Raw genomic sequence first — 27,868 nt, 5'->3', positions numbered from 1 at the left:
ATAAAGTGTTACCCACCTATAAACAAGCAAAGCAATAAGAAATGGATTAAATTCTAAAGATGTGAAAGTTAAGTATCATATTTTGAGTCTAAGTGGAGCCGAGGTGTTTAAATTATATGTAAAGCAGGGTTGTGAATATTTGTTTTTGTGCTCACGCAAGCAAACAGGATTTAAAGTGAGCACACACCACAACATAATGGATGTAAATTTTCTTCAACATAAGACAAAGGTTAAATAAGTCATTTTGTCTTGTATTTGGTCTTAAAATGGTTTTGCCTAAAGGGTTAGTTCATTATGCTGATGTCCTCTTATTATAAGGGTCAATATCCAGACAGCATGATTCACAGGAAAACACATTTTAACTTATTATTCTTTAATCTCTGATCAGTATCTTCCTCCACTTTTTCTTGAGGAAAACAGCTATTTGAGGTTTTTGTAGGTTTGAAAATCAGTTTGTTTTTGAGGATGTCTTGCGTAGTTTCATATCCAAAGCGCGAAGCTGTTTGAGGAATCCTCTGTTTGGGAAAATCCACCTGCGCTCTTTGACCTTATTGATGGCCTCCAGTAGGGTGTAATGGTGGTGAATCATTAGGTAGGCCAGGACGAGGGAGGCAGACCTGCTCACACCAACTGCACAATGCACGAAAACCTGAGCTGGTCAAGAAGAAGAAAAAGATCACAATGAGCTGGGATTGTATTGTGGATACAGACTTGCAGAGAGGCCTGCACAGTCTGATATAAAACTGAGGGACATTAAAGCAGCACGATGGGTATTTACCACCAGCCGTCTCAAGTGCACTCTGAATATACTCAGCAGAGGGAAAGAAATATATAGAGAGGTCAAAGGACGGTGAGTCATCAGCAGGCACGCCATAATAATCCACAGTGGAGCCATAGAAGTCATGACTCCCCAGACAGTGCATCCTCCCATGGGCTGCGTTCACAACATGTGTGATTCCCAGCTTCCATAGACTGTAGCGATCATTGGCCACTGACCTGTGGTCAAAGGAAGCAGGAATTATAGTAAGAAACAGCCTAGTGTTATTTAATAAGCTGTGAAGAATAATGCCAAAGACTTACATGTCTCCAATGAATAGGTTAGGCCAAACTTCATCCACATGATTACCAAACCTCTTCCCTCCATACAAAACCTTCACTAAGTCTTTCACAGATGGAGTGGAAGGAGAAACTGCATGACTTTCCTGTAGATTATTCATAGTTGCCGACATAGCAAGATGCTTCACAGAAACTAAACTCTTAATTTGTGTGATTTCTCCTCCTAGCATTTATTTTCAAGCTCTTTACCACAGCCATGTACTGACAAGGACAGGTGTTCCTGCTCTCAAATTAAATCAGTGACCCATATTCTAAATCCTGATCAGTCTCACACCTCTAAACTTTCATAGATTACATTTTATGTTCAACCACAATTTCTCATTTTTTGCCCTTTAATTACACAAATAATTCCTTGCTTTTCTTCACAACAATCTCAATACTGCTGTATCAAAGACGCTGCAGTGTCCTCTTCTCACCGGTGGGTGTCGCTGTTGTTCAGGTGGAGCAGAGCCCACATTGTGGCTCATTTTTAGGGGCGCAGCTATTCTGGACATTACCGCCCTGTGTTGTCAACAGTAGTGCTAACCAGCGCCAAGCCGGGGCGAAATGACTTCCAACAAGCCCGTGTTATTGCAGCAAACTCTTATACGGTTTCTTCAGATTCTTGTGAGATGCCATTATCTAGCTAGCTGAATAAAAACGTGTCTGTATATCGTCCTCTGTTGCGTCTCAGTCCGGGTGAGTGAGCGTGAGGCACACGCATTGACCAAGCTAGCTAATAGCATGCTAGCTAACGTTAGCCATAGCTGAATTAGCCTGCTGGGCAGGGTTGATGTGATAAAAAAGACAAGATGCTTTCTTTTGTTTTCATGTCTAAAAAAAAATCAGCCATGCTTTTGGGCGCACACACCGTCAACTACAAGGCTGGATAGCTGTCTTATAAGATATTGCAATTGGCAGAATTAGCTCCTGGCCCCACCTTATTGATAGCCAGTGATGGAGGTGGATGCTCTCACAGAACAAAGTTACTGACAGCAAATGCCTTAACAATGTTAAAGGATTACAAGTTGGCCCAGCGTGTCGTGTAATGCCTTAACAGGTAGAACTGCCTGTAAAGTTAATGTGGATATTTTAGCAATCCTGGTAACAGACTTTAGAGACAGGGCTCTTTGTGTGCTTGTACCACCAAAGGTTTTGTTTGGCTAGAAATAAGATTGGGATAATGTCCAATAAGGAATGCCTCATGACTGGGTCAAAAGTCACTGTGTACTTGGGGAATATTTTTCCTCCTTCACCCAAATTTCTGGGGTGTGGTTTCCACTGTGCAAACTTATCTTAGCAAACTCTTGCCACTGTTTGCCTCAAATGTTTGTTCAGCTTGTCGGAGCTCAGGGATTGACTTAAACTTGTTTATCACTTATAATTTTGTCACAAGGGTGAAGTTATTATTTTTTTTTTGTCTATGTGGCAGTCTTGCATGGCTTGTTTAGAATTGGTATTGCTGATTCAGTGGAAATGCAGAGTGCCTACTTCTGTTTAAGATTCATTTGGTTGTTGGTGAGGAAGTAAAGGAGAGCTCCCTTGTTTTAGTTGCAATTATTTTGCATTAATTTGAATGTTCTGTCGTCCAGCTTTCAGAGTGAGGAGGAAATGATGCAACAGAGCGTCCGTCGCTGGACGCCCAAACACGTCGCCAAGTGGCTGAAGGAAGAAGGTTTCTGTGACTATGTCGACCTGCTGTGCAACAAGCACCGACTGGACGGCACCAGCCTGCTCGCCCTCAGCGAGTACGACCTCCGCTCGCCACCCCTGGAGCTCAAGGTGCTGGGGGACATCAAACGCCTGATGGTGTCCATCCGCAAACTCCAGAAACAGAACATTGACGTGTTGGAGGAGCTGGGTCTTCCCTTTGACGGCCACTCTCCTACAGGCTCCGGAGGCAGTTTGGAGTGGCTGTGTAATGGAGACCCAGGCAGAGACTGTGACAGCACTGACACAGCACCAGTGGGAGAGGAGTATCACCAGTACACTAATGGGAAGTACAAGCAGCAGACGAGGCGCCTGGATCCAGAGTACTGGAAGACTGTGCTAAGCTCCATCTATGTGGTGTTTGTGTTTGGGTTCACGTCCTTTGTCATGGTCATAGTGCACGAGAGGGTCCCTGACATGCGCACGTACCCTCCACTGCCAGATATTTTCCTAGACAGGTGGGTGTGTGACAGCTAAGACACTCTTAAGCCTGATTTGTCTGACCTCGGGTGCTGGGTAGCCAGCTGTGAAAAGAGTGAAACAAAAATATACATTTTTATCAACTGTCAGACTGTCTGACCAGATGGTAGACATTATAACTGCCCTACTTCGTTGTAGCATGTTTCTATTATTGTCCTCACGTATTCCTGACGGGCTAGCTTCGGTTCAAAGAGATCTTTGAGCGTTTTTTAAAGTGACCTACTTAGAAGTGTGACCCGTTGTTTATGGCCAGCTTTGAGCCTTTCATGGAATGTCTTAATTTATTGGGAAAGCAGATTTCGGCGGAAACACCAGTGTGTGTTTGGCAAAATAAAACATGTAGAGGCAAATTACAGTTACCTTTGTGCCCATTTAGTGATTTTAGTGTTTACGGTCCATATTTTAATATTTAAAATAGTCTTAATCTTTGCACCTTGAACATGCAGAAGAAACTGGCACCTGTTTGAAATATTTAACAGAAGTATTTTAATCCAGAAATGTTCCCTTAGGATTTAACTCATTAGTGATTAATCTCTGCTTTTTTGATAAATGATTTAATCTTTAATATATCTAACCAACAGTCCAAAACCCAAAACTTTTTGGCTGTTAATTCAACGTACAATGATAAAACAGATACAAGAAGCAAAATCTCACTTTTAACAAACTGGACTGCAGAATGTTTAATTTTTTTTAATCATTTGAGTCACGTTAATTGTTTGTGGAATATCTAATCGACTGGTCATTTCAGCTCTGATCTCTCTTGTTTTTCCCTCTCAACAGTGTGCCTAGAATACCATGGGCCTTTGCAATGGCTGAAGCGTGTGGCGTGATCCTCTGTAACATGTGGTTACTGGTTCTGCTGCTCCATAAGCACAGGTACAGTCCTGACAATCTTTCACATCAGCGTTACGTCATGGATTGTGCAGTAGGACACTTATAGGTTATATCTTAAATCAACACCATGGAGGACCTGGTTTAACTGTTCCTCATGACTTGCAGGTCCATCCTTTTGCGGCGCATGTGCAGCCTCATGGGGACGGTGTTCATGCTGCGCTGTATCACCATGTTTGTCACCTCCCTGTCTGTGCCAGGACAGCACCTGCAATGCTCAGGGAAGGTAAGGCATGACGCGTTTATTGCAGATCAGTCCTTTAACACTCCATCTCTGCGTCTTTGACAGATCACAGCACCGACAGTTTCCCTTGTTCTCTCCCTGTAGATCTACGGTGACATGTGGGCCAAACTGCAGCGAGCTGTGGCCATCTGGAGCGGTTTTGGGATGACCCTGACGGGGGTGCATACATGTGGCGACTACATGTTCAGCGGCCACACTGTGGTCCTCACATTGCTCAACTTCTTTGTCACAGAGTGTGAGTAGCTTCTGAGTCTGAAGCCATTCTTGTGGATTTGTTTTACATTCAGTGAGGAACAGAATCACTTAACTTTATACCTCAAAAGCCCCTTAATTTTTTATGTTAGGATTAATGTGAAATGGCCATGGATCCTAAATAATAACATTAACCTGACAGATTGTAGGCACTCTGACCTCACATTTAAGCTGTGTGTATAGATTGTGGGACAATGAAGTCTTTTTTTAAAACCTTTTTAGGAGGTTTGAATAGGATATGACATTTGTTTATGTTTACGTTAATAGCTTTCAAGCACAAATTCAGCCATAATTTAGATTTATCATTTGGTTACACGTTGAATTGAATGAAACGTCTGAAATAAAGGTGGAAGGTCTACTAAATATATGTATCTGCACAGAGGAACTGTAAACCATAATCAAAATATATGTAAAATCATAAGATATTCTTTTGACACAGAATTTGAACTCAAGTGTGATTTAAAAACTTGAGGTTGTGGCTGTTTTTACTTCACACAAAGTCCCCTTTAAAATGTCACAATGGTTGCCAGATTGTATCCACATTCATTCATGAAAATCAAGAGAAGTTATGAGCTGTTACTAAAAGCTTTGATATCAGAGGGATGTGAGGGATGAAGTGCTAAATCCCGAAGAAGACTCAATGGAGGTAGAGAATGAAACAGTGAAGCCACGTTTGGGAAATATTGTCCTTTTGTTGCCATCCAGTGGCCTTCACAGATATTACACCTGAATAAAAAGTAGCCTTCCTCAGTCTGACCTGGACAGAAATAGTCTACCACCTTAGGATATGCAAGTTTTCAACTGTCCCCTCTTATTTCACAGACACTCCACGAAGCTGGAACTTCATTCACACGTTGTCCTGGGTCCTGAATCTCTTTGGCATCTTCTTCATCTTGGCTGCGCATGAACACTACTCCATCGACGTGTTCATCGCCTTCTACATCACAACCAGACTCTTCCTGTACTACCACACTCTAGCCAACACCCGGGCCTACCAGCAGAGCCGACGAGCTCGCATCTGGTTCCCCATGTTCTCCTTCTTTGAGTGCAATGTCAACGGGCCCGTCCCCAACGAGTACTGCTGGCCTTTCTCTAGACCTGCTGTGATGAGGAGGCTGATTGGATAATGACCAGCATCAGCGGTGTTGTCAGACACTTCTTAGCCTGTGCTGTTTTGTCTAGTTGCCAACCGAGGCGGTGTGCTTATCCTCATCGACAAAGACAACTGATGTGATCCTGTTAGCACCGAGGCCTGATGGGATATGCAGAGCCATACCTTCTTATATTTTGGCGCTCATCTCCTAATCTGCATCCCCGTTTTGAAACAGATTAAACAAAACCTCACAGAGTTTCTTAAAAGCCCTCTTTGCTTCATTAGGCAGTTGACACAGTAGAATTACTTTGTCTCATTTATTGGTTGCTTATTTTTAGTCTAAAGGGATATCATTTTATGTAGCATAAACTACATTTTTCAGTACCTCATTTCTTTAAAACACACTCGTCTGTCAGAGTATTTGGATAGAACAGGATAAAAGGAAGCCACATGAAAAATAAATCTCAGGCAGCAGTGTGCCATTTTGTGTGCAATTACAAAATCTGGTCATTTCAAGAGTTGGCTCTGAAAGTTTTGCCACTAATTTAACAAAACATAACACTATGGACCACTGTTGAAGCAATATGTAAAGATCTACTTTCACTGTTGCTTTTCTTCTGTACAGCTAAATATTGTTCATCATGTCCAGATGTTTGCCATTGTTGAAAGTCAGTTTCATTCCTTGAGATTACACTTACATTTTGATGATGTTATTTAATGTTGACACAGTAATTAATGGCTCATTTGAAAGGTGCAGTAAAGTACAGCAGATCTTTGTTTATGTTGTTCACTTAGCTTGCCTTTTCATTACCAGACCTAGAAAAGATGCATTCAAGGAAATGTCATTATCAGCCAAAAGAAACATGGAATCAAAGATTTTCCAGCTGTCTTAAATATAATTCCATTTGCCAATTACCTTGAGTGTTACAATAGGTTTCTCTCTGTAGAAATATCCCAAATCTTTCATGTTTACTGTTGGATAGTTGTATAGTGTTTTTCTTTTTTTAAATATCGGTGTGTAAATGACCAGACCAGTACAATTTGAGCTCTCCCTGATGATAATCCTGTGACATCAATCTGTAGTAATAGTTCCTAAAAAGGACCCTTAAATTTGTATGTATTTGTTTATATTAATTTATTTAATTTTGTAAATGTCAATAGGTATTTTTATATTTCATATACAATGTTACAGCAACATGCACATGAAAAATATGTTTACAGTTGCTCTTAACTATGTATTTGTTTGAAACACAATGTGCTTTCTAGGTGTAATAATGATTTCAGATTGGCCTCTGCATTTCATGGAGTGAACCTTGCCACTGTAGTGAGACTAATTTTGGTCATTACAGCATGTTAGAAACGAAATGATCCTTCTAAACGGAGCTGACGGTCTACAACACGTCCTTTCACTGAGGAATGATGCTGTCGTGTTCATACGCTCCTGCAAAGACACATAACTCGTTTCATGTCTCGTTCAGTCATTACCATCATTAAAGAGCTGAAATCAAAGACCACATACTCTTGTTTTTTTTCTGCCACTCACTGCACAACCACATGATTAATGCTGAATAGATAGATTCTGTGCATATTATTCAGCATGAGAGATAATCTCTTAATAAAATTGTCAAGCACTAATGTTTACTGGGTACTTTAACCAAAAATGAGCCTCGGATGGTGGGTAGACAGTTTGATTTAGTAGGGACAAACACTGTCAAAATAATTAATACATTTGTACATCCAGTCATTTTAAAGGAGAAAAATTGAGATACAAATCATTTTTATTTACCAAGCTTTAGTTTTCTTTGCAACAGTTTATTCTATACTTGGAAATGTCAACAAGATTTATGTTTATTGTGGATTAAGGTTAATTTAAGGTAAATTTAAGTGTGACCGACATCAGGATTATGAAAAATGCTAAAGGTTTATTATAGCTGTTGTAGTTGTTGGTGTACATAAGATCAACTGTGGACTCTAGCTAAAGTTATTTTATTGATTTAAAAATGACTTTATTGCTTCTACTATCAGAACTGCGTCCATAACACTGGCTAGGGAGAAGGAGAGGAGGAAGACATAGGAAGAGAAATATACAGCATATAAACACTACTGCATATAAACACTATTGCACAGCAGCGTTAAAAAGCCTGATGGCAGTAGGGAGGAAGGACCTCCTGCTGCGTTCAGTCCTGGATTTAGGTGGAATTAGTCTGTGGCTGAAGGTGCTTTGGCGAAACACCTGAAGATGGTGAAGTGGGTGAGTATCATTGCTCATAATAGAGTTCAGTTTCCTGAGCAGTCTCACCTCAGCCACCTGCTGAACTGTGTCCATTTCCACCCCGATAACAGAGCTCGTCTTCCTAATCGGTTTGTTGAGGTAATAGTTATTGATATTATATTAATATTATATTAACACATAAACCAGCCTTGTTACATGTTTTTCAATAAAGTCCCACATTTACCAATTCAATTGATTGTTCCATTCACAGCAGAAACCACTATTTGACAAATATCGATGATGATGTTATCAAATCTGACTGAACTTGAATGAACAGTTTGTGAACGATTTACTCGTCGATGCTCCCTTCTTCCTCCTCTTCCTCCTCTTCCTCCTCGCTCGTGTCTGAGAAACAGTGCAGGACGTGTTCGGACCTGCTGAAGCTAAACTTGATAGGATCTTTTAAAAGCTAAAGCTAAATTAAACTATTTACAGCATTAGCGTATTGGCTACCATGGCAATTTAGAGGTCTTCCACTTGCCGGTGCCTTGGTAGCACACATTGGCATACAAAATGTGGACTTTAGCTAATAACAAAATTTAAAGTTTTCTGTTGCCAACCCATAGAACAAGTACTTCATTAACTGGCCGAGAATCACAAAAGTAAAAAAGAGAATCACAAAATTAAATAAGAGAATTACAAAATCATCATCTCACTTCGATTTCAGACAGGCACAAAAATGAACAGCTAAATTCCAGGTCCTGCGGCGCCGAGGTCATGAGGGTGTTTGTTGCGGTGTCTCCTCCATATCGTCCTACACCGGTCTCTGCCGTTTTTTCTGCCGCTTTTCTCGTCTCTCAAATTGACAGCAACATCCTCAGCAACAGTAATACTGGGTAAGTAGTAGACCACGTAATTACTTACTTGCACATGTTGTATTTTGTAGGAATATCGGCAAGATGGTTATCAAACCTCCCGTTTGCTAGCTAGAAAACGCCCCCTACCTCCCTCATGTGTTCAAACTCCTTGAAAATACTAAAGCAGCCACTAGCAACTGTAATATTTGTCAGCATTTGCGAAAGTTCATTCCTATTTAAATTGTAAAAAATACGAATGAGCAATCCTCAACTGCGTATGCGTCTAATTAACAGAAATCCCTCTGATTTCATGTAGATTTTAACATTATTCCCCATTTTATACAAAATATTATTCCAAAAACGGCTGTTTTTATAATTAGATTTAATGCCGAATTATAATAGTTGTGGTAAAGAATAAGCACAAATAAAATGGCGTTTCGCCGGGCATGCTAATGTTGCCATCTTGTTCCTTGTTACTGTAAGCATGTAGTTTAAGACAAGGCTCCGGTCTAACCTTGACAAAGAGGAGGCGTGACAGCAGAATCTCCGAGTAATGGAGATCGTATGACTGAACCTTTCGTCAGTGTCTGATAAGACACACATGTTAGAGCCAGAGACAGCACTGTCCTACAATTCATTTAAAATTAGTGATGTTGGTAATTAAACTTTAAGCAAAACCAGTAACTCTGTGCAGTTAAAGCTGTAGCCACGATTTTAGAGATAGTAGCAAGTTCCCCAATGCCCCCCACTCCAAATGTTTTGTAATATCATTTTGTCTAATTTGTGTGCTTATACATTAGCTATTTAATTATTTCCCTAACAAGAAGTTCTAATTTCTGTTTAAAAGTCTTCATATTGCGAGAAATACGATTCTCCTGGAGAAATGCTGTCTCCTTTATTTATTTATTTTTTACCAAGTCTAAAGATTGTAAATAGTACACATTTTGCACATTGCACATTTTATCAAGGTGATTATAATGCACAGTTCCTAGAAAAGATGCCAAGGACATGATCTCAGTATCCTCAATGGTAGCTACAGCCCTCGTTATAGTTAAATTGTAAAAATTCACTTTTCTGTAGACATGATTAGTTTCAATCAACAAGTCACCGTTCACACTCTCTAAAATGTTATTTTTGTAACAGGCAAAATGGCAGTTCCTCCAGCATATGCAGACCTTGGAAAATCAGCAAAGGACATCTTCAATAAGGGATATGGTAACTGGAAACAAGATAAAAGGCAGTTTTATAAGTGTGTATTTATTGACCCTCAGAGGACAGGTTGGCTGTTTGAGACGCATTATCAATCCCAGGAAGTAGTCCCTCACTGCTGTTGTCCTTGCAGGTTTTGGACTGGTTAAGCTTGATGTGAAGACGAAGTCTTCAAGTGGAGTGGTGAGTTTTGTTGTCACTGTAAATACACAGCAGTGTGTTGCAGGTATTATCAGCTGATTTTAGGTTTCCACAGATATAACGTTATTATTTGTCGGCTGATGAGTAACAAAGTGCAGCGCTGAAATACCAAATGTTTGAGGTCCTTTAGAAACATAGTTTGTCCATCAGAGAGCACTAATAAGATTATATATCGACTGCAAAATGTCCCCTTCATTTCATGTCGTGGTCACAGTTCTTTAATAAGCAAGTATCTGCCTTTGTACTATATTTACTCAATCTCCACTGTAGTGTGCTGTAGCAGATGAACTTCCCCAACCTTCGTTATTGTCTCCAGGTCGGATTAATAAACTTTTGTGTTCACTTTAGGAGTTTAAAACGTCCGGCTCATCCAATGTAGACACCAGCAAGGTCACCGGAACCCTGGAAACCAAATACAAATGGGCTGAGTATGGCCTGACGTTTTCAGAGAAGTGGACCACGGAAAACACTCTTGGAACAGAGATTTGTGTTGAGGATCAGGTAAACTTAAAACTCTGCTATGTTCCTCATCAAACTACTAATGAAACAGCTCCAAATTAATGTGACTGATGGAATGATCTTCTTTAGATCACCAAAGGGCTGAAACTTACGTTTGACACCACTTTTTCACCAAATACGGGGTAAGCTACACTTTTTATGTTCATTGTAATATCATGACATGCAGTCATTGTATAAAGAACAACCTACAAACGTCCTTGTTTTCTTTCTTTTTTTTTTTTTTTTAACTCTCACAGCAAGAAGAGTGGCAAGGTCAAGACGGCTTATAAAAGGGAATACCTTAATGTCGGTGTTGATGTAGATTTAGATTTTGCTGGTCCTACTATCCATGGAGCAGCAGTGGCCGGCTATGAGGGCTGGCTGGCTGGCTACCAGATGACCTTTGACTCGGCCAAATCCAAGATGACCCAGGGCAACTTTGCAGTTGGTTACAAGACCGGGGACTTCCAGCTCCACACCAATATGTACGTCTTAGTATAGCTTTCCAGATAACTCACTGGCCTTTTGATCACGGTGTATTTTTGTCAGGTTAAACTGTTTGAAGAATACTGGCACGCTTGTGATGTTGCCCATTTTTTGCTTTTTTTATTCTCAGAAATGATGGTTCAGAGTTTGGTGGATCCATTTACCAGAAGGTAAACGACAAACTGGAGACTGCAGTGAATCTTGCCTGGACCGCAGGCAGCAACGGCACTCGCTTTGGAATTGCTGCCAAATACCAGTTAGACTCCAGTGCCTCCATATCAGTAAGAGTCTCTTTTTTTCTTTCCTTCCCCACAAAGAAGTTGTATTTCACCTCCTGCTTGTGAGCAGGTTTTCTCAAAACTGTGTTAACAGTAATGTGAATTAGGCCATGGACCAAGTTATTGGTGTTTGTGAGGAGCCTTGCAGCTGTTACTGTGTTTACTCTGAATGTTAGTTTAATGATAAATGTTTTTCTCCAGGCTAAGGTGAATAATGCCAGCTTGGTAGGAATTGGATACACCCAGACCCTGCGGCCTGGTGAGGACTATCTCTAGTCTAACATACAATTGAAAACGCCTACAAACTCAATGGGCCTCCTTTTCAGTAACTTATAAATTTATATTGTGTTTCAGGTATGAAACTAATCCTGTCTGCACTGGTGGATGGGAAGAATATCAATGCTGGTGGTCACAAACTTGGCCTGGGCCTGGAGTTGGAGGCATGAGGATCCGCTCTGCCGTTTCATAAGAAGAAGAGGACTATCAGCTGAATCTGATCCCGAGCGTTCCTGTCTGATCAGCAACAGATATTTTAAAAAGATGAAGCCAAAACAAAAAAAAGAAGCCCAGTTCTCGAGCACTGATATGACGGAACCCGTTCCACCAGCCTCCTGTCGTTGTGGTTACAATAACTAGTCATGTTTCAATCACATATTTATAAATCAGTCACTCCTTCTGCCAATTTGTCCTCCATAGTGTTAGTAAACCCCCCTCTGGGTGCACCATGTCCAGGAACGATTTCAGAACACAAAACCATGTTATTTTGCTGAAGTGTGATAATGTAGAATGTAAATCTGAGCTGTTATTTTGCACAGTAGAAATATAACTTTTATTTAAGCTCTTTCTCCTTTGTTTTATTTGCACATCTTATTTCTATTTTAGTAGTGATGTTCTGCTTGTTGGAAGGGAAGGGTTACTCCAACAACAACAAAATATGCTTATCAAGACCAAAGCCAGTCTTATTGGCTGGTCGTCACTTATGTTTGTAGAGAGGCTTAATTGTGCTGCGTGATGAGTTTGAGACCTCCGCTACCTTAAATATACCTGCTTCTGAGCTGCAAGACAATGCTAAATGGACTCCTTTCCTCAGTGTGACTTGAATGAAAGAATATGTGAGTGAGTCATCCACTTTTCCTCCAGTTTTTGAGGACTGGGACATGAATCAGGAACCGGTTTGTGTGCGGGTGTGTGTATAACCTTTGCAATAAAGTCCTGAAATCAACCTTCGTCCTCTCCTGTGATTTGATGGCAGCATGGAGAATGGTATCAATTTGGTTAAATAATGATGCAAAAACAAAAGGCATTTACAGGTGTTTTTTTTAATTTTTTAATCAAATCGCATTGCACTTTGTCTTGTAACTGTGAATCAATTATTATGGACTCTGAGGTAATAGAACTGGCATTGAAGTTACTAAAAAATAGAGCTCTATAATATCCCCATTAACCTGTATTAATGCATATGTCAGCTACCATCATGTAAAAGTTGACCAAACTTACACAGTATCCCAGTGTTACCTTCCACAGCCTATAAGTCACTGCACTTATCAGACGCCTGTCCTATAGTTTGATTGCCAGCGTAAGTCCATCTCCCACTGTGAGCATACTCAGGTTGATTCGAGTGTCTCGGTGTAACTTCTTGTTCAGCTTGTCAATTGCCACAGTGTCTGCGTCGTCAGGTGAAGGATTTACCACCTTTCCACTCCACAGCACCTGCAGGGACAAAACAAAAAAAAACATGTTTATGGGATTGGCTGCTGGAAATATCCTACTGCAAGAACTCAAAATTAAATATTTGTCATGGCTGAAGATCTTACGTTGTCGACAGCAATGATGCCTCCTTTCCTTAACAGTTTCAGACACTTTTCAAAGTAGTTGTCATAGTTAACTTTGTCTGCATCGATGAAGGCAAAGTCAAATGTGTCAGCCTGGCCAGCAGATAGGAGATCATCTGAAGGGAGCAAAACACAACAAGTCAGTTATACTTCATGTTATATGTTACAACATCCATCCACCACCCAAAAGTTCACTTACTGTAATTCTTACCAACTAACAAAGAAAATATGAAGATATTTCTCATTTTTGCTCATTTTGTAAATCTGTAAATCTGAAATAGTCAAATTTATGTTAAAGGAAAACACAATTTCATGATTTGAAAAAAACAACCAATAAACAAATAGTTCCCAGCTAGTTGTAGTAGTATCCCATGTCCTTCATCATTTTTTCCTCACACTAAAACAAATGCAAATCTTCTTTAATAATGTCATTTCAATAAATAACACAACTAAAGTGCAAATATTTGTACACACACACATATATATATGTGTATATATTGTGTGTGTGTGTGTGTGTGTGTGTGTGTGTGCGTGCGTTTAAGTATTTATGTATACATACATATAAAAGCATGGGTAAAAAATAGGTCTCTAGAGATATAGCCAGACCACGTGATCTGGATGACTTCCGCACGTAACGTCACCAAACATCATCACGATCACTCCGCCGTTCACCGGTTGATTTGAGAGGAACAAACTTGAGAAACTGAGCTAAAATGCTAAAACACGTTTGTGTTTTCAACTAGTTTGGAAAGAATCCTCACGCAAGCTTTCGTAGACGGAAGAGAAGGGCATAAAGTGGACATATTTGGCGGGACAACTGGAATCCAGGTAACCTAAATAAAACCGCTGTTGTTTAATGTTTATTAGCTGACAGTATCTGACGTTAGCTAACTATATCTAGCTAACTAACGTCCAGGTAAAACCAATGGGGCCGTGTTACCGAGCATCTGACTAGCTTAGCTCAACAGGTTTAGCTAAAACGCAGGTGCTTCCTAAGATGAACCTGATTGATGTGCCAAATGATAATTAAGGGAAACCACTGGAACAATGCGCTGGGTGTGTAGTTGCACTCTTAATTGTCATAAAAATGTTTTTATATCACGTATACACTATCATTACAAATGTGCATCCACTAAATGGGATATGTCACCCCTGCAATAGCAACTCTTTATCATCCACCAAGTTTTAGGTTAGAATGAAGTTGGAGTGGGTCTTACAATAGATCTGTAGTTATTTTCTGTTTTAAGCCTCTAGTGACTTAAAAGTTCATGAAGTCCCACCTACCTTAATGAGTGACAGTCCCATAGAAAAGCTCAGGGGAGCGGCTGTGTGCTGCTCCTTAACAGAGGTGGGGTGGCTGCAAAACCAGCCAGTAAGTCCTCATTCCTAACGTCTTTAATGTTTCCAAACTTACAAGTATTGTTTGACACTTCTGATGAAGCACCCATCTCTTGTGTTGCTTGTCCAATTAAGTTTTTCAGTGAGGCGTCATATTCTGGTGATTGACAGTTGTTGAGGACTAACTTTCTCACCAAATTGTTAACAAGCGTACGTCTAGTTAACTGCCCACAAAGAGCAGCACACAGCTGCTTCTGTAAACTTTTCCATGGGACCAGTCCAGGACATGAGACAGTCGCAAATTGGGCTTGGCAGATGTGACAGCATTAAAACATTTGGCCATAATTTGACACTGATGATAGTGTTGCTTTCATGCGATTATACGTGGTGAAAGACTTTAAGTGAACAGCAGGGAATTTTAATCGAGACAACAGAGGTTACTGCTCATCTTAAACTTTCAGTTTCAACTGAGGTAATGAAAGAGCAACAGCCCCGGAGAGATTAGAGCAGTCGTGGATGTAAGATGCCATCAATCCCATTGAGGTGTATTATTTCAGGCCTTCTGAAGTGATTTTCTGTCAAATTGATAAAAACAGAGATGTGCTACTGTACCAAGAGTTTTCAATGCTGGTTGTAGGCGTAGATCAATTTTTTGCTCGACTCCAGCCTGCAAAGAAAAAGAAAAAAGAATATGTCTGTTAACAGGTGACTAATGAATCATTGCAGCACATCAGGATGTCTTCTGTGAATGTATTTGCATGCATCCTGTTTAGTCTGATTTAGCGTTGGTCATGCAAACATGATGCTGTTTACAATAACCCGCTTTTGCTATTTTCTGGATTATGATGAATCAAAATAAAATAGTCTAGTGATATCAGTCTAGATTCAGCTGTCGATTAAACTATGTGTTCAGCCAGAAAAATATTTCAGTTGCTCCTGAAAACCACAATGTATAACTATGAACTATGAGGTTACCCTTGAGTCTTTATTGTGCACTGTTGACACTGCAATCAAAAAATATTTATTACAAGTAAAATATGGTTGTGATTAAAAATGTATTCATGCATTTAAACAAAATCTGTTTACAAATTCAAAAGATTTAACTCAACAGCAAGCATCAATACATTTTTGATCACCAATTTATTTTATTTGCAATAAAACTTTTTGTGTTTGATCAAACCTACTTTGTTTGATTGCATAATAAAAACACAAAAGTAACCTCATAAAGAACAAGCATGTAAACGGATAATAAGATCTTAACCCAGTAATGAGCAGTTATTCAAAATACTGTGTGATTAGAAAGCCTGAGAAGGAGGACTGACTGTGAACAATCAGAATAAACATAAAAGTCATGTAATTAAATTCTGAAGGTAATGGTGATGCATCTTTTTTTTTTTTCCTTTGCCATAATGCCTCTTTTTTGCTGACTTTTTAGTAGTGATATTGTATAATCACACTTTCATAGGGAAACTAATGGTTTTGTTCACTGCTTAATCTGTCAATTAATTGCTGTTTTGTCTGACTAACAGCAAAAACACATAGATACTGAATTAACATCGATATAAAATAGAAAAAACAGCAGATCATCACATTTGAGATGCTGGAACCAGCAAATGTTTGTGTTTTTTGCAAAATAAATGATTAAGCAATTCTCAAAATTGTTCAATCAAACAGTCAGTCATTAACCAGCTAAATGACTTGGGTTGGTAATTGTTCTTCAGTGTCAGACTGGTCCAGTAGTCGTCTTTTATCACACAAAAGACTAGCAGACACTGAAGTCTGCTCCACATGCAGATGCAGACATGTACAGTATGTCTATTACCTGTGGTGTCTGAAACTCCTCTGCAATGATCAGCACTTTGCAAATGTGGGAATAATACAGCAGTATTACACATCATATACTCAACCCTGTGATTAATGCAGTGTTTTGACAAACTATAAACCACAGATGTAAATTCTACCTCTTTCCAGAAGGGTTTGCCAATGTTGGTGTATTCTTCACTGATATCACATGCCACCACAAGCCCATCATCAGGCAAAGCCAGTGCGATGTTCAGTGTGTTGTATCCTGTGTACACTCCTGCAATGAGAGGGCACTAAAATCAGCATGATTGATGACAACAGAAAGGGTTACATGGATGCTTTTAGAGCAACTCTACATAACATTCTGTTTATGCAAACACAGTGTGTTTACATACGCTTAAAGGGAGGGTTCGGATTATATTAAGTGGGGTTGTATGAGGTACATAACCCAAGTTAGTGTATTACTTTATTGCTGTCAGCACACTCCCAGTTTGGAGGAGCTGGCAGGAGTCCCGGCACACTTGCTAAGCAATATCTAGTACTTCTGTGGACGAGGTCAGAAGATAAATTTATATTAGCCCCATAAAAAACAAGCCCACCAAAAAAAGAAAAAAAGAAAAATCAACATTAGAGAATCAGACGCTGCCATCAGACGGCCATTTAGATGGGAAACTGAAGCAGCTTTCTCTTTCTCTTTCTCATCATAGTAGATGTAAAAACATGTATAAAGATGTATAAAACAGATGTTTAGTGTATGGGCGCATCAGAATCGAAGTGTAATAAATGATCTGAGTCCGCTCAAATGAAATGTATATAGAAGAATTCAAAGATAAATATATAAATGTACAAGTTCTGACAAAATAAAACAAACTACATGAGCAAATTAGTCAGTTTCCCTTGCTGAACATGTTAGCAGCTCATTTACAAAATCTGAGTCTCTCACCACAGAGCCTTTCCTCTCACTGTCAGTGAAAATCACGGATTAAAACAAGTGAGCCATGATGCCAAAATATGGTCAGGGTAGGGGAGAAGCCTCCTGTCATTAATGAGCTGCTGCATGTTAAAGCAAATTTTAGAGTAACAAGGTTGCTACAGTATACATTTCATTTCATTTTATCCTACTTTAATTGATTTTATTCTGCTTATTTCTTTTGAATGTTATTTTAATCCTTCTGTAAAGCCCTTTGAACTGCCTCTGTGTGCTATATAAATAAAGCTGCCTTGCCTTACATTTCTTTTCCACACAATTTCCCACCTGGTTTATTGTGTGCTTGTAAAGGTACTTGTGTCTGAACAGGTTGCAGTGCGGCAGATGTACAAGCTTAAGAGACTAGACGTGATGTTAAGTCTGACGCCCTTACCAATCTCTAATGCTTTCTTGGCTTTTATTAGTTTTGCCAGATTAGCCATGAACTGCGCCTGCTCACAGGCGACCATCATGATGTTCCAGGAGTCTTCCATTGTCCTCTGAAAAAAAAATAAGCGGAAACCAGTCGGATTAGTTCAACAAATGACATCATAATTACATCTCATGACATTGAGTGCCTAAGTGTGCCAGAGCACAGCAGCAGTCCAGATACCAAGACATGCTTACCAGTCTGAGTTTTTTCAGGACTGGATGCTCCCTCATGGAGTGATTGAGGACATACTGCATCAGAGGGTTGTCTTTGCCCCCACAGTGACTCTTGGAGATGCTCATCGTGGAAGATTTCTTTTTCCCTGAGGGCGAACATGAACCATGAAACAATTATAAGAATCTTAAGAGCACGATAATGCCATGGGACCTATCATCCAGTCTATACATCTTTCAGGAAGTCTGGTCTATTTTATGTACAGTACTTATTTGATTTGAGCAGATAAAACTTCAATGATCCCAGTGGGGAAATGAAATTATTGCACCAGCAGCAACAGATCCAAATAAAGAAATGATTTCTGGGAATTGTATGACCGTATAGTTTGACATCTTGAGGGAAACTCAATGAATCAGTCTAGAGTAACACATTGTCATGACCCTGTAGTAACCACAGTGTCCCTATGTTTCTGGTTTGCATTTTAAGGGTATTACATGGATAGAAAAACAGAATTAAATATATTAACATGATTCACATGGTAGTTACACTTGTGGTTTGGACACTCAAAGAACTCTACTCATTACTCGATATTCACATTTTTCACAGGCTTTGCAGCTTTGTAATGAGAGTCAATATAGGCCAGAGGGGGAAGTGAATGAAGGACTTTGTACTGAGTGGCTTTTTAACTGGTGTTAATCTGTGCTACTGTGTCAACTTGAGGCAGCGTCTCTGGAAAATACATTATATCGAGGTCTTATATCAGATTTTACAGGAGAGCCAAAGCAAATTTTGATCAAACTTGAGTCAGCTGCTGTTGCCATGTCCTGAATACAATGTTTGATATTTTTGTGTTATCTGATGTGAATAACTCTAAAAAACAAAAAACAATACTGTTACCAGTTTAAATAGAAAGATATTTCAGATTTTAAAATTGCCAAAGGAGTGAGATACACCCTTTTGGGACTAATAGGCTAATAGACTAATGCAGAATACGAGCGTATTTAAAAAAGTAATTGTAAACCACATTTGTTTTAATTAAAATGTATCAATCACACTTCAATCAACACTGTAAAAAGATGAAGTAATTCCCAGCAACTTATGCCAAGGCTTTTACAATTAAAGGCTACAAGAAATGTATCTAATATAGAGAGTTTTTTTTGTTTTGTTAAAAACTTTTAAAAACGCATTGATTAGTGGAAGACTTCTAGGACTTAAGGGAGTTGCTGGTCCACTGCTGCCTTGTACGGTTAGTTAGTTTGTGTTATTGTGTGACACAACATGCTCTGCGAGGTAAAATCACAGTTTTTTGTCAATGGAGCCTGGTAGGTTTGACGAGAGCGACGTAGCAGCAGTTTGTGGTTAAACAAAAACTTCTCAGTCTTTTTGCTTTTTTCCCCCCAGTTCTCAGTATCTCTTTCTTTTCCTTCCTCTTTGCCTGCCATTGTCACTTTTCCACATTGTTGGAAACCTTCTCCTTCAGCTCTGGCTCTAGCACAAAGACTAATTGTTACTCAGTCTCACTCTCATTTGTTCTCTGCATTTTTTTTTCCTCTTTCAGTTGTGCTCCCTCGTTTCTTGGCTGCTCTTCCTCCCGAGCCTCAGTCAGATACTCTCCTAAATAAGCAAGTTATGAACAAATATAAAAATGTATTTATGCTTTTCTTTTAAATAGCATGTATGCATCTCTCACTGAGAGCTTTTATTTGATATAACACATTCTCCAAACATGGCACTCACTTACTTTGGCTCCAAGCCCTTGATATCATACTTAATGAGCTGGAATCTAGGATTAACATGATTGTGCATACTTTTTAGTTCAACTTTTGATAAATACACTTATCTTGATGCATTTAATTCAGTATTTCCATCCGTGTAATACCCTGGCAATGCACATGATTTAATGCTTAAGTGGTGTGTAATGTATCACTGTGCAGCATGAATTTATTGCATTGTTTCTTATTAATAATTAACATAACCCCCAAATATAGAAGTTATGTTGAGAAGATGAGGAAATAGATTATCATTACACAGACAAAAGCTAATTGAGAGTATCTATTACTCAACTCTCGGTTGTAAAACCCTAAAAATGCATTAAAAAACTCCTATATTTGGACAAGACAAACATGAGGTCAGTGCCCTCCACAGATTAGAGTCAACCTACTAACACCTTACTGCTCTCCGGCTACCTCGCTGTACCCAGTAGCGACGTTACAATGCCTTAAAATCATGTTTTTAGGCCCAAACACTTCTTTCTCACCAAAGAAATACCCGGCGACGAAAACAAGTCCCAGTGTGATGGATCCGGCCAGCGCCTCTTTGGAAATATTACGAAAAGTCATAACTGCGGTACCGAACGACTAAAGCCACACTGACCCCACTGCAAGCTCTTCCGCATTGGCTGACCACTGTACCGTAATACTGCCAATAGAGCAGCTCAGCAGTGATCAGAGCCGTGTAATTAGCATGGGACGCTCCTGTAGCCTTTACGTCAGCCTGCTATTCGTTTAAGAGCCCTGCTGCTGCTGTCATGTGACTGTCATTTCGCAACGATACAGAGAGGGAAATGTAAAACATGCAGCACAGGGACGCTAACTAAGGCCAACCGTGCGGTAAAAGTGATAGAATGATGACAAACACAATAAAGTAGACGAACCTTCCCTGCAGACACCAGCGACAGAGCCAAGACTTGATCTATAAGCGGAAACCCCGCATGCAGCTGCAAACCGCCTCATGAGAAAACAAACTCACCACAAAGTTGCGTCTGAGGTGATGGTCTGTTGGGTCCGAGAGAGCCAATGAGTGAGGTTCCGTTCAAACCAACGTGATAAACCGGACGGTGACGCAGGGACGACGAGGAGTCATATGACCAGCAGCAGCCCTCATGATAGGGTTGTATGAGTGCATGAGCCTTTGTGCGCTGGATGTGTGAGATATCAGGAGACATTACGAATATTATGTAAGCTGTTATGCAACAGAACAGTGCTGGATGAAGTATTCACATCTTTCACTTCACTTCACTTCACAGTAAAATGACCAGTACCATCACGTGAATGCATTCTGTTACAAGTAAAGTTATTGATATTGTTACAGATGCATTAATGTGTAAACCACACTCATCTGCTTTCTTAATTTGTAAGGCCAACTAGTTACAGCTGCCAGATTAATGAAGTAAAACTTCTAAAGATGAATAGAAATGGAACTACTCAAAGGGCAATATCTCAAAATTACATTCAAAGTACAATTCAAAAGTGAATTTCCACCACTGCGGCTAAAGATTGAAAGCAGTATAAAGTAGGCCTTAAGTCACTATGATATCATTATCAACATAAAGTTCCTGAATAGGATGATGATGAATGATTGATTAAAGAATAAATTAAACCGTTTAGTGGGTAAATCCATTTTAACCCCATGTGGACACACTTTCTGCCCAAATCTAGATAATGATAAGATTAAAAGTAAGTGAGTAAAAGTGTCTGTCAAGAATAGATAATGACCGTCTGCGGCTCCTGTGACAGGACTTTATAACGGACTCATGCATGTCCTTTGCAAGCCCTTTGTATTAAGAAATGTAAGGAGATAAACTACCATGATCTTTTAGGACAAAATCATATGAACACAAACAGTTTACATCCAGTTATAAATGTTTTAAAGCTTTAAAAATGTTTGTTGCCTATTGCTGTTTGGCTGAAAGACTTTTAAACACATCGACACTGACTCAGACTTTTTTTTGACATTTTGTAGACTAAATTATGAAATGATTAATCAGCAAAATAATCAGCAGACTGAGGTTGAAAATAATCAGTTTCAGCCCAAAATGCAAACACATACTCCCACCGTGTCTCAGGGAATGCAACTCCAGCAGTCCCATGAATTTATGGTTTATTCTAAAGGGGGAACAGTTACCATATTTGCATTTTGTACATAAAATGTCAATAAAAAACATCTGTTATCTTTCACCTTAAGGTGAAGGTGAAGACCTGTATGATACAGGTGCTCATACAGAGAGGAGCACTACTTGTCAACCACTCAGGGAACAAACAGAAGTGTAGTTTAGTCTGTGCGAGTTGCCATAATAGTGTGTTATGATAAACAGAGAAATTCTAACAATAGATGATAAATAATGAATGTGATGAAGCTAATAAATAGACTATGCAGATAACCTGTGGGGCTTTTACTGCCTGTATGAAATGAAAACAAATTAAAAGGGCAGTGAAAAAGTGGAAGGTGACGACCTGTACTGTAGGTGTTCATACAGAGAGGGGCAGTGTTGTAAAGGCAATAAACGCCAGTCACGCCGATGTTACACGTTTTGGAAAAGCCCCTGATAATTGATGTTTTGTGCCCTTTTTCGTTCAAACATTCAAGCATTAATTATTTTTCAAATGTGTCTGTGGTTGACCTTTAATAAAAGACTAGTTCTGGCTTAATAAGTTAAGCACCAAACACATACAGCGTTCTGTATTGGTTTGACCCCAGAATCATTGTGGAAAGAGAAAAATGCAGCATGACTGTAAGCACCCTGTAAATGTGTGTCTGTCCGTGTGTGTGTGTGTCTGTGTGTGTGTGTGTGTGTGTGTATGAGTGAACACTGTCATGCTACCTTCCCTGACCCACTGTATCTGTGACTGATGCCATGATGGAGGCTGTCACTCGGTAACATCTGTGTGAGACACATGATCAGGGTGTCACCTTATTAACCTTATTAAGGTGGATAACTGACTATAAGGTGACCAGAGTTGTCTAATTCTTTTTTGTGCCATTTTTTTTTATTGCATCACACAGGGCCATTTTGTATTAAAAAAATGGTATTAAAAAAATGGTATGTTCAACTTTTATCAATCCAGCATTTATTCAGTAATTTGAGAGCTATTATTTAGAATCAGTTTTCATTAACATCTTACACTCATAATTGGTATGAATCAAACGTCACTCATTAAATGTTAAGAAAACTGTTACATGTGCAACCTCTGACTTTTTTAAACATGAGTTAAATCTTTATACCACTTAGACACTGAGCGTTTCACTTATTCTTTAAATGCGATTCAGGTTTGAACACAATATATAATATCTGCAATTATGTGCATTTTATTACATTTTGATGATTATTCGACAAACAAAAGGAGAACTTCAGCAAAACTCTTAAACGTGAAGGGAACTGCAAACTTTCAGTACATTCAGAAGGCACTGCTTTAGACCTTTTAACTTGAATGACAAAGCGGAGGTAGAGGTTTTGTTTGTGATAGACAAACAATGACGCCATGTATTGGTGTTAAGAAACCTTGAAAAATCTTGTGAATACCATAATCATCCCAAAATTTATAGTGTACACCCCTGTATAGAGTGTAGAAACCTGGGATAAGATATGGCTCAAGCTTTTAGGTGTATTATCTGTACTTTTTTTTAATCTTTGGACTTATTCCGTGCACATTATATTTTAATCATACCATTGAAAAGTCTGTAATGTATGAATATAAGGGCTTAAGTCTCCTCATGTCTCTGTAGAGGTGATGTAGTTTACACATTTCTGTTTTCTGTCTTTTCTTATCCTCAAAAACAAGTGAATAAAGGGGAGACGAGATAGAAATGTCTCCACTAGAGGGAGAAAATGAGCGTCATCTGGTTCTTGATGTTTTTTAATACTGTTCCGTACTGTGTTGAGTGCTGCCTACCAGACAACAGTATATTTCTAAGCAGTATAAAATGCAAACGATGGCAGCACATCCGAGCATGTGAAGGCCACAGTTCTCACACGGGTTCCTGTGTGTTTCTGAGAGTGTGCAGGGGGATAGTGTTCACTCTCACAGAGAACATGATTCAGACCAAATGCTGTTTTCTGAATTACACCCCCTTGTACATGTTCTACCTGATGGATAGCTTGCTATCTGATGCTCTGTCTGCTCACTGATCTCAAGCTCCCAGGCAGCCCTGGCTGCTGGCCTGCCGCTGCTGCTTACTGACAGAGTCCTGACAGCAGGGGAGGGTAGAGTATTCCTCCAGGGGGGCTGGGACGCTTCCAGCTGGGCTGCTGAGGTGTGGAGCTCGCCTCGGGGTAATCCTCTCATGTGAGTAAACACCATAACAATCCAGCAGAGAGACACGCTCCCTGGGTCGGGGAATTTTCTGGTATGCCAGAACAATGTCTGACACTGTTGTGATGATTGAATTTTATAGCCTGGCCTGACTCAAGTCTACTGTCTATGAGAGGACGTGTTTTATGATGTCACATGTCTGGATGATTAATGTGCTCTGAAATGTGTGGGCCTTCATTGTACGTGTGATGAGGCAATATTCTGTTTTTATCACACATTACAGGAAACTTTATGAGTCTATTATCTTTCTCTACATAGCAAGTCGGAGCAGTTGTTAAGATTTTAGTGACCTACTGTATCAACCATCCACCATTTTACTCGCTACTGCACTTTATTGCTTTGCAAACATTCCCTACAAATTTTAAATCAGAGCTGAACTGTGCTCGTCAGACTTTTGTTCTCCCCCAGACAATGAGATGTCATGTAAGTCCGCTCCTCTCAACTCTCGAATTTGACTTTGGCAGCCGTCTCTCTCTTTGACTGACAGATGAGCGAGCGATACGACTCCATCAAAAAGTGCAGCCTGACAGTTTGATTTGACAGCACTCTTCAAACCAAATATACTCCTTGTTCCTGGCACTACATCAACTTGACAGGAAGAAAAGTGGTTAAAAAAAAGATGGGATATCTATACTCTGATATAGATTTCACTGTGAAATAATAATAGAAACAAATGTTCATGTACACAAAGATGTCACCCAGTGTTTAGCTCTCCCATCATTCTGTCCTTTATGCTGTCTGACAAGTGACTGAAGCATTATTTCTTGGCTCTTATATTGTTTTAGGGCTGCAAATAATCTTTCCATTATTGATTAATCTATTGATTAATGTTTATATTGATCTTTGAAGATGGTGACAAAATTCTGATTGGTCCATTGCTTCTTCAATCAGGGAAAACAGCCGTCAATAAACTGCACACCAGACTTGTTTGAACTGGTAAACAAATCAGATGCGGGCAGCCGATCACAGTAGAGCCACAACTCCAAGTCCACTGACAGAGAACTAATCAGCTGCTGCTGGATATTCAATCTGGATATTCAATTCAAGCAAAAATAGCAAATTATAATGGTTGCTGCTTCTTCAGTGTGAATATTTTCTTAATTGTCTGTGAAAGTAAACTAAATGTTTCTGGGCTTTGGACTTTTGATCAGACAAAATAAAATATTTGAAGATATAAGGAACTTGTGATACTTGTCACTATTTATTCACATTGCATTGACCAAATGATTGATAAATCAACAAAATAATTGATAGATTAATTAACAATGAAAATAATGATTACTTGCAGTTCAGACATTTGGAATCAGGCAAATGAAAATACTTTTCAGACGACCCCAGAGCCCAATGTGACTTATCCACATAATTGTTTTGTCCAACCAACAGTCAAAAAAACGGAGATAATAATTTTATAGCGATATAAAACTGACATGGAAGGAAATCTTAACAATAATGGAGCTGGACAAAGATTCACTTTGGCATTTTTGCTTGAAATAAATTACTTAAATAATGATTTATTAAGTTTTGTCCATTAATAAATTAATGTAAAAATACAATGTCACATTGCACTACATTGACCTTCAATGTATAGAATATTTGATGTGAATTATTTTGTTATTATAATGTATAATGTAGTGCCAGAATCTTAATGGACACGCCAAAGAACTTTTAAAGCTTCAGACCCTTGGGTAAACATGAGCCTTTAATAGCCATTAAACAACATCTTTAGTCAATTATTCATCAATGTGAAATGTTTTCTGCCATTAGCACAGGGCCTACATGAAGTTGTGATCAAGTCACTAAATATTCTTGTACTTGTGCTGTCATCACTCGAGTGTGTAAATCCTCATCATTGTGATATGCTTACATTGTGCTCTTCCATTTAGCTAATAAAATGCATAGCACTAAATGATTCATGGCAACCATTTACATAATTCATGATTAAATCACTACCCAATGGCTTGGAATTTATTAATAGTGAAAATGCATGTGCCGCCATCGTGATATATTAATTAATATCTTTAGTTATCATTGGTACATTGCTCACTCGGCTGGGGTCTGGTTATGGGGCAGGGATAATGCAATGCAACAACAAATTATCTGTGCATTTAAGTGGGAATGTCTCGGAGTGATTGCCACAATATGCATTTGCCTTAAGAACTTAATGGAGAAATCTGTTTTATTGGAGTTGTCACATGTTCTGGCTAATAATTCTGAACACTGTAAAGATCAGGACTAATGCATTTCCATCCTCTCGCTCCAGCGTAGGGCTGCAGGGCATCTGTAACCACGCTGTAGACTTTCCCCACTGTCCACAAAAACACATGCCTCATGCTCTCAATAACAGCTGAAAAACTGAAATTAAAAACAGCATTTCTAACAAAGAAGACATATATTTTGATTAATCTCTAAATTGGTTCAATTGACCATTTTGGTGAAAGAGTGATTTATCCATTTTATACAATTGTAAATTCTATATATTTGGATTTTGGACTGTTGTTAGACCAAAGTAGTCATCATTTTCTTACATTTTATAGACTTCTGTTGACAATTAATTAAAGGGTTAGCTCACCTAAATTTCATTAGAGCATATTTTCTCAGTTACCTGTAGCTTTATCTAGCCACGCAGGTAGTTCTGAACACAGCATACTAATATAAAACTTTTAAAACACACAAAATAGATATAAATATAAAAGATAAGCTTAGAACACCTTGAGTACCTCAAATTACCAAGGGTTTATAATTCAAGAGTTATATAGTAACATAAGAATTAAACTTGCAAAATAGTGTAAATGATTACAAAGAAAATACAAAATGTACTTTAAACTGCCAGACATTTACAGTTTAAGAGTCAGCAGGTTTTGAGATATCCATCTCTGAGATTTCTGCCTCTAACCTCATACAATGGAGGTGAATTGAATGGAGGTCGGACAAGTAACGATTATCTCCAAACCTGGGCACAGTAAGCCAGAACTATCTGCATGGTGAAGCACCACCATTGAGAAAATGTTTTTTTGTGTTTTGGGTGAATTGAGCCTCTAAAAAATACAATTGACAGATTAATCATTAAAAGAAATAATCTGAAATTGGCTTTATTGCAAATTCTTACAACAGCAGATTGCCTGTATTCTTAAAAAAAAGCATGTGTGTCAGGCTAATGAACTTGTACCACCAAGCATCGCCTTCCCTTCTCTTATGAGCTTAATGTATTCTTATTTTCGACAGTTAATTCAGGACTGACCATCCACTAACTCTCCGCACCAGTGGACAAACAAAGGGGTCCTCTTCACTAATGGTCCCTGAGGCTTCACCGCTATCTATTGATCTGCTGTCACCCAATTTCTCTGTGACTTATGCCCTGCTTAATTCCCATTACTGTGCACACTGAAGCCTTATCAGGGAGAACAATAGGCTTGTTGTCACTGAGGGCAAAAATATGAGCGGGCCTGTGACAGTGTGAGCGCAAACTCATGACTTCAGCTCCCCAAGCCCTCTCGATGACCTCTACGCTCATGTAGGCCAGTTTGAAACCCGGTGTTGGAATACTAAACTCAATCCAGACCGTTTGCAGATGAATCAGAAAATTGGATCTCGCTCGTTTCATAAAAACGACCCCCAAAAACAGAGGGCCGGCTCCTTAGCCATAAAACTGTCACTTTGATATGTCTCTAGCGATGATGATTCTCAGTTCCTGCATGCCCCTCTCCAGCTCTTCCACACGCTAGCTGCTAT

General features: G+C 39.2%; 4 protein-coding genes across 5 annotated transcripts; 2 read left to right on the top strand and 2 right to left on the bottom strand.

Annotated features, from left to right (window-relative positions):
- Positions 1–373: 373 nt before the first annotated feature.
- On the bottom strand, positions 374–1,217 carry LOC139220179 (dual specificity protein phosphatase 13A-like). Its single transcript, XM_070852248.1, is given in 3 exon segments — positions 374–654; positions 779–996; positions 1,081–1,217. Coding segments are annotated over 3 exon segments (636 nt in total).
- Positions 1,218–1,630: 413 nt separating this feature from the next.
- On the top strand, positions 1,631–7,274 carry LOC139219723 (sphingomyelin synthase-related protein 1-like). 2 transcript variants are annotated; one of them, XM_070851665.1, is made up of 6 exons: positions 1,631–1,722; positions 2,688–3,263; positions 4,066–4,161; positions 4,285–4,402; positions 4,505–4,655; positions 5,495–7,274. In XM_070851665.1, exons 2-6 carry the CDS (start codon positions 2,707–2,709, stop codon positions 5,797–5,799), a joined length of 1,227 nt encoding a protein of 408 aa, XP_070707766.1. In that variant the 5' UTR covers positions 1,631–1,722; positions 2,688–2,706; the 3' UTR covers positions 5,800–7,274. The 2 variants fall into 2 exon arrangements, with proteins under 2 accessions (XP_070707766.1, XP_070707765.1); XM_070851664.1 differs by having other exon boundaries at positions 1,631–1,794.
- A 1,481-nt stretch (positions 7,275–8,755) lies between these two features.
- On the top strand, positions 8,756–12,728 carry LOC139219773 (voltage-dependent anion-selective channel protein 2-like). Its single transcript, XM_070851727.1, has 9 exons — positions 8,756–8,873; positions 9,978–10,049; positions 10,177–10,226; positions 10,593–10,745; positions 10,833–10,885; positions 11,000–11,227; positions 11,359–11,509; positions 11,708–11,765; positions 11,861–12,728. Exons 2-9 carry the CDS (start codon positions 9,983–9,985, stop codon positions 11,950–11,952), a joined length of 852 nt encoding a protein of 283 aa, XP_070707828.1. The 5' UTR covers positions 8,756–8,873; positions 9,978–9,982; the 3' UTR covers positions 11,953–12,728.
- An 82-nt stretch (positions 12,729–12,810) lies between these two features.
- On the bottom strand, positions 12,811–20,448 carry LOC139219686 (catechol O-methyltransferase domain-containing protein 1-like). Its single transcript, XM_070851619.1, has 7 exons — positions 20,308–20,448; positions 18,074–18,198; positions 17,841–17,946; positions 16,638–16,756; positions 15,289–15,343; positions 13,321–13,454; positions 12,811–13,216 (listed from the first exon to the last, which is right to left on the bottom strand). The coding sequence occupies exons 1-7, from the start codon at positions 20,387–20,389 to the stop codon at positions 13,064–13,066; spliced, it is 774 nt and encodes a 257-aa protein (XP_070707720.1). The 5' UTR covers positions 20,390–20,448; the 3' UTR covers positions 12,811–13,063.
- Positions 20,449–27,868: the final 7,420 nt, after the last annotated feature.

Source organism: Pempheris klunzingeri, chromosome 20 (assembly GCF_042242105.1).
Source record: "Pempheris klunzingeri isolate RE-2024b chromosome 20, fPemKlu1.hap1, whole genome shotgun sequence".
NCBI classification, from domain to species: Eukaryota; Metazoa; Chordata; class Actinopteri; order Acropomatiformes; family Pempheridae; genus Pempheris; species Pempheris klunzingeri.
The sequence above is the reverse complement of the archived record's forward strand: the minus strand, read 5'-3'. Positions and strand labels throughout refer to the sequence as shown.